Raw genomic sequence first — 7,023 nt, forward strand, 5'->3', positions numbered from 1 at the left:
TAAAGCCATACCATTTCTTAAAGAAGACATCCCAGGGTATTTCAAAAGGCATATTTTGAACCTTAGCGTGGGATCATTTTTCCGCTAGCTTGTACCAGGTGTAGTGGTAATAAGCGTTTTTTCTGCCTTTTTGACACACAAAGTGAGTTTGCACAGTATATTTTGCAAACCTTATGTGTACTACCACTGTATAATACTTCATATGTTGCTCAGCTATGTCTGCTGAGTACAAAAATACCCCCCTATGTACCTTTGCCAGGTATATGTGGACATCGGAGGGGCACATTTGGGACACAGCCATTCCATTTTTTTTTCAAACTTTAAATTTTTTTTTATTATTATTTTTTTTATCTTTACATCAGGTTTACTGCCCTGTCATCTGAAATTTACAGATATATAAGCAAATTAGTCAAATGTTTCTTTCACAAACTTTTTTTTTTTTAAACAATGTAGAAATATTAATGAAAAAAAATTTAAATCTTCATATCAGTTTCATTTCATATTAAGAGTTCTCTACGACCAATAGTCACACACTGCAGACATTAGGGGCTGAACGACAGACATCAAGAACAATGTGCAAATATAGAAAATAACTGAAATGATGGATTTACCAGCTCAAACAGCTTCACTGGAAATTTTATATTAAAGGTTAATCCTGCGACCTGGTTAGAAAACCTCTACAAAAGAATAGTATGAATCTTCAGGTGTACGTCCCACCGGATCAATAGCCAGAGTACTAATAAATGAACATGGAAATGGCTTAAACAAATTGTTCCACCGATATAAAGGTCAACCTCAAGGACTGTTTTCACAAAGTCTTTGTAAGCATACAAAAGGATTTTCTGTTTGTCTGTTGCCAAATGCATTTTGTCATAGTCCTAAAGTAATTCCATCGTCTGCTCATTTCTTCTGTTTAGGCGGTGGTCTGTAAATACCAACCACCACTGCGTGGTCTCTCTCAAATGGCTCCAAGGTCAGTTGTTCTTGTGGTTTCATATTTTCTTGTTGCATTTTCTTTACTTCAGAAGCAAAAACAGCCTCTGGAGCCGCGGTGGAGTCAATACAATTTGCCTTAATAGATATGACAAAATGGCCACAATTCTTCAGGAAATTGTGAGCATTGAGCGCCACTATCCGAGTATGATCCGGCTGAGCTACGTCTGCAAAAACGACATCTATCATACCTATTAACATGCGGTATTTGTGAGGATGCCTGGCGTCTTCAATGACAGGACTGATGTTTGTACGTCTCTTTGCCACGTTAATGAGATCACGGCCGGATCTGTGAGAGAACTCTACGGCATAAACCAATCCTTCTGGACCAACCAAGTCAGAAACATGAGACACTGTGGTGCCGGAAGCAGCTCCAAGATACAAGACTTTAGAGCCAGGTTTTATGTGGATTTGATCAATTCCGCCCAAAATGGCAGCAGCAAGCTTCGATCGGAAAGGGTTCCATGCTCTGTACTCTATTTTAGTTTCTCCTTCCTCAACAGATAATCGCTTCTCTCCATATACAGACTCACCGGGAACTAGGTTTCTAGTCACCAGAGCATCTTCCTTCCCTCGGGAGATAAAGACACCTTCATGTCGGTAAGGCTCAACAATGACTTTCTTTCCTCCGCCAAAGCCTCCTCTTCCTCCGCCACGGGGACCCCCTCTTCCTCTGAACCCTCCCCTGCCACCTCGACCGCCACGATCACTAGGGCCGCCAAATCCCCCTCTTCCACCACGAAATCCAAATCCACCTCTTCCACCACGATCGCCAAATTCCCCCTCTTCCACCACGATCGCCAAATCCCCCTCTTCCACCAAAACCTCCGCGGCCACCTCTAGGGCTGAAACCTGGCCTCATGGCGATGTCTGTGCGGACTGGCAAACTTTAAATTTTTACGCTGTGCCCATGTCCCATTTTAGAGTATTTTACCAGGCTATATAATCCAAATACCCCATAAAGCCATACCATTTCTTAAAGAAGACATCCCAGGGTATTTCAAAAGGCATATTTTGAACCTTAGCGTGGGATCATTTTTCCGCTAGCTTGTACCAGGTGTAGTGGTAATGAGCGTTATTAAATGTATTTTTTTACTTTTTAAAACTTTTTTTACTTTTTAAAACTATTTTTTTAAACTTTTGTTTTGCTTATTCATTTTTTTAAAGTTTCCTAAACTTTCGTAAAACTTTTTTTTACAGATTTAACATTTTTCTAAGCTTTCTTTTTACCGTTAACCCCTAACTAGCAGTAAGCAGCACTAACAGTAAATTCCCTATTTTCCCATAACTCCCATCCACCCCAGCTAGCAAAATATTTAATTATACAATATTTAAATTAGTTAATTAAATAAATTTAACCCCTGAGGGTTAAAAAATAAATACAAGTTAATCGTCAGAGGTTAAAAAAAATTAGATCACAGTATAATACTGTGATCTGTGTTTTGATCACTGTAGGCAGTGATCGACTGGCAGGGAAGGGGTTAATTTTGATTTGGACTGGGTAAAGGGTTTATTTTTTTAATTTTTTTACTTGAATGTTATTAAAACTTTTTTTAACTTAATTTTTTAACTTTTTAAAGCTTATTTTAAAACTTTTTTTAACGTTAACCCCTAGTTAGCCTAACACTAAATCCCCCAATTCCCCACTAACTTCCACCCTCCCCAGCTAGCTAAATTTATCATTTTAAAATATTTAAATTAATTAATAAAATAAATTTAACCCCTGAGGGTTAAAAAAAAAAAAAAGAATTGACCCTCAGGGGTTAAAAAAAAAATCAGATCATAGTAAAATGTAATCCCTGCCAATTGATCACTGTAGTCAGTGATCAATTGGCAGGAAAGGGGTTAATTTTTTTTATTAAAATGGGTGTAAAGGGGGGTGGGATTTTAATTAAACTTTATTTTTTTTCCACCAGGGGGCAGGATCAGCACTGATCCGTCTCCCTGCACTTCACACAGAACCCGGAAGTGCAGGGAGGCGGAGGTGAGTATACAGAGCACATGTGCCCGCTCTGACATGCTGTCAGAGTGGGCACATGTGCTGGGACAGCCCGATCCAGTGCTCCCGGTCTGCCTCTAATACAGAGGCAGACCGGAGCACCATTAACCCCGCGACCGCCACGATTGCGGCGATCTGGGGTTAATTTTACCGCGTGACGGACGAGGTCCGTCACTCGTCATTAACGCATTCCCCTGAGTGACGGACCTCGTCCGTCATTCGTCGTTAAGGGGTTATGTGTCTTCCATTGATATTTGTTTTAGGGTTGCACCCAATTATTGGGATTATCTCGGTTTACGTGAATAAATTCTGTTACGATATCACTTGCTTTTTATTTAATACACATTATAACAGTTTCAGATTGTCTCTTTTGTCATGAAATTTGGTATTCAGTTTTAATATAATTTGGGGTGCAGTGGGAGCACTGTGTGTATGTTAGATAGTGTGTGTTTGTGTGAGGGGTGTAGTGTGTGTATAGGAGTGCAGTGTATATATGGGGGTGCAGTGGGGGAAGTGTGTGTATGGGAATGCAGTGGGAGCATGGTGTGTATGGGTCAGTGTGTGTATGGGGGTGCAGTGTGTGTATGGGGAAGCACTGTGTGTATGGGGGTCCAGTGGAAGCACTGTGTGTATGGGGGTGCAGTGGGGGCAGTGTGAGTATGGGGGTGTAGTGGGAGCACTGTGAGTATGGGGGTGAAGTGGAAGCACTGTGTGTATGGGGGTGCAGTGGGGGCAGTGTGAGTATGGGGGTGCAGTGGGAGCACTGTGTGTATGAAGTGAATTTAGAGCTCTGTTTGTATGGGGGTGCAGAGTGTGTATGGTGTGAAGTGGGAGCACTGTGTGTATGGGGTGCAGTGTGTGTGTATGGGGGTGCATTGGGAGCACTGTGAATATGGGGCTGAAGTGGAATCACTGTGTGTATGAGGGAGCAGTGGGAGCACTGTGTATGGGGGCACAGTATATGTATGGGGTGAAGTGGGAGCATTGTGTGTATGGGGTGCAGTGTGTGTATGGGGGTGCAGTGGGAGCACTGTGTGTATGCGGGGGCACTGTGTGCATGGGAGGCTGTGAGAGAGTGTATTTGGGATTTTGATTAAAACAAACAAGTGTTTTTTATATTTAAAAAAGTATGCTTTATATCCTCCCTCCCTTCTTACCTTTGTCCAGGGAGGAGGGATATCAATTGTGAATCCCTGGTGGTCCAGTGGAGAAGCCCTGGTGGTCCTAGTGGTGAGAGTGAACTCTAGCCTGCAGCTCCTGAGCTTAAGAGAGGAGAGAGAGCTGCAAGCAAGAGCTCATAAGGTCTCTCCCTCCCCTGCCAGCCACCAGCAAAGTGCAACCGGGCCGGTGAAGGAGATCTCTGATCTCCACATTAGTCCATGAAGAAAACCAGCAGGGCCGGCCCTTGGATAGCGCCGGCCCTGCATTGTCTGGCAAGGAAGAGCATCAGCACTGTTATTTTCTCAGGGGAGAGCAGGGGGCACTTGAACCCCACCCAATCTGCCACTGCCTGTTGGTGCCTTATTTCCTAGGTTTTAGTTTACAATAAAAGTTATAATAATAATAAGACTTAGTACAATTATAAACTAGAGGAAGACTAATAGAAAATAATGAGAGTGTCTTTTGGATTATCATTATACAAAAAGTGCTGATTTTTTATAGAAACTGGTATTTTTTATAAATTAACCTTGTTACTTCCTCTGGCTGTCAAAGAGACAAAGATCTGAAGCGTTTTGCAGGCCATAAAGCGAGCCTGTGCATACTCCTTATGCTTCCCTCAATAACGTTTTATCAATAGAAACACAAACAACAGAGTCACAAAACCAAGCAACCTTTTGACTCAACACCAGGATCTTTGTCAAATTTTGGCAGCTTAAGAAAAACCTGTATAGGGTCAAAATATTGCCTGGTTCACTTTTAATGAGATACTTTTCCTTCACTTTATTGCTGGACTTTATAGCTCTGTTATATGCATTTCTGCTGGACATACAGAACTTCCCAACCAATAGTTCCTCTCTCCTCCCAGTACTACACCAGAACAGGTCTGTATTTGTGGTTAATGTTCTGCCACTGGTGCCCAAGGGTACCCATATACTTAAAGCAGGTTTTGCCACAAAGTACCATTATAGTTTTATTTTTCGTTTCAGAGCTGCCTTTACATCTTCATTTTTTAAGCTGTAAATTATTGGGTTTAATATTGGGACAGCTGCCGTGTTAAAAAGAGAGAAGCCTTTATTGAAGTCCAAAGTGTCCATTGAAGATGGCATTAGATACTGACAGAAAAGTGTTGAGTAAAGTAAGACAACCACCGTGAGATGCGAGGAACATGTGTAGAAGGCTTTTTGTCTCCCGGAACTCGAACGGATCTTTAGTATGGGGGCAATAATAAATAGATAAGAGATAAAGGTCAAAAGAAAGGGAGTGAGACTCAACAGAAGCAGGCCTTCTGTAAAAAACAAAATAATCAAGGCAGAGGTGTCACTGCAGGATAATTTTAAAACAAACACTATATCACAGAAGAAATGGTTCATAATATTGGATTTATAGCAGGTGAGATTTAAGGTTAAAACCATGTACGGTATAATTTCTATAAATCCCACAAACCAGCAGGCACATGCCAACACATAACAGTTCTTCATCTTCATAACGACTGGATAGTGCAAGGGGTTACAAATGGCCATGTAGCGATCATAGCTCATGGCAGTCAGTATCAGCAACTCATTCGAAGTAAAACTTGAAAAAAAGTAAATTTGTGCCATGCAGGTAGAGAAAGAAACTTGATTACTTTTCGTTAAAAACATGATAAATGTATTGTGTAGAGTTACAGTGGAACAGCACATGTCCATGATGGAGAGGTTACACAGGAAGAAGTACATGGGAGTGTGCAAATGATGGTCCAAACAGACGAGCAGGAGAATGGTCAAGTTACCACCAAGGGTGAAGAGATAAATCAGAAGAACCAGTAGGAAGATGGGAGCCTGGAGCGCAGGGACATCTGATATCCCCTTAATAATGAAGAAGGTCACTTTAGTCTGATTTATTTCATCCATTAGTACAATACGCAGCAATCTAAGGAAAATTATTGTTTTGGATTGATTTTTAATTATAGGCATTTCGAAAACAGCACAAATAAATTCCATACACTCCGCTATGTATTGAGATCTTTGTCCGATATTTGACCACTTTCTGCTACATTTTAAATATATCTGCTAATTCTATGATGCATGACAAAAACTAGAAATGTCTGTATTGTGCATTGGGGAACATTATGGAAATAATGCGAATGCGCCGAACGCTCATGCAAACTTACCCATAGGAAAGCATTGAATCAATGCTCAGTATGAGAGCCACTAGAGGGCAAGTTGACCCCACATCTTTCTCAAAAATTGCAATGTTTTACATTATAGTCACCCAGACCATTGAGATGAAGTGTCAGTGCCAATAATATGTCAAATATACATACAGAGAGAGAGATTTGCACACGAAGAATTTTTGTTTAGTTTTGGTCGAAGATTTTCTATTTTCAGTTCAGATGAAATTCAAATATCAATTTGGTTCGAACAAAAAAATCCAAAAAGTTTGCATTTGATTAATTAATTTTGGTCAAAGCCTTAATCCGTATGGTGAATTAATTTTAAAGGTGGCAGTCACAACAACCCCCTAAAGAGAGTTACTCAAGTTGGAATGTTAAAGGAACACTGTAGGCACTAAAACAACTTCATCTTATTGAACTTGGTATAGTTCCTCCAGCCCTAACACATCCCCAGAGCCGTCACATTCTGTCATAGTGAATCTTTTTATTCAGTGATTCTCAATGGACGAATCCTAAGCATACAGTTGCGAGCAATGCACATTTGCCTAAGGTCCACAATGCTCCTCATAAGAATGCCCTATGAAGGAAATGTAGATGGGAAAACCGTAGGATGAAAACCATAATTCAGATAACACGACTACTTTGCATAGAATCACAAGCCATGTTGTTATGTGCATACTCACCCAGGGAATCAGACCAACCCAATTATCATGATGCT

At 40.8% G+C, this 7,023-nt stretch overlaps 1 protein-coding gene and 1 pseudogene across 1 annotated transcript; both read right to left on the reverse strand.

Moving 5' to 3' along the window:
- Nucleotides 1-359: 359 nt before the first annotated feature.
- Nucleotides 360-1,869, reverse strand: LOC134573531 (rRNA 2'-O-methyltransferase fibrillarin-like; annotated as a pseudogene).
- A 3,246-nt stretch (nt 1,870-5,115) lies between these two features.
- Nucleotides 5,116-6,042, reverse strand: LOC134573532 (olfactory receptor 5AR1-like). The gene has a single exon (XM_063433308.1). The coding sequence runs from the start codon at nt 6,040-6,042 to the stop codon at nt 5,116-5,118; it is 927 nt and encodes a 308-aa protein (XP_063289378.1).
- Nucleotides 6,043-7,023: the final 981 nt, after the last annotated feature.

This window comes from Pelobates fuscus, chromosome 9 (assembly GCF_036172605.1).
Source record: "Pelobates fuscus isolate aPelFus1 chromosome 9, aPelFus1.pri, whole genome shotgun sequence".
Lineage (NCBI taxonomy): Eukaryota > Metazoa > Chordata > Amphibia > Anura > Pelobatidae > Pelobates > Pelobates fuscus.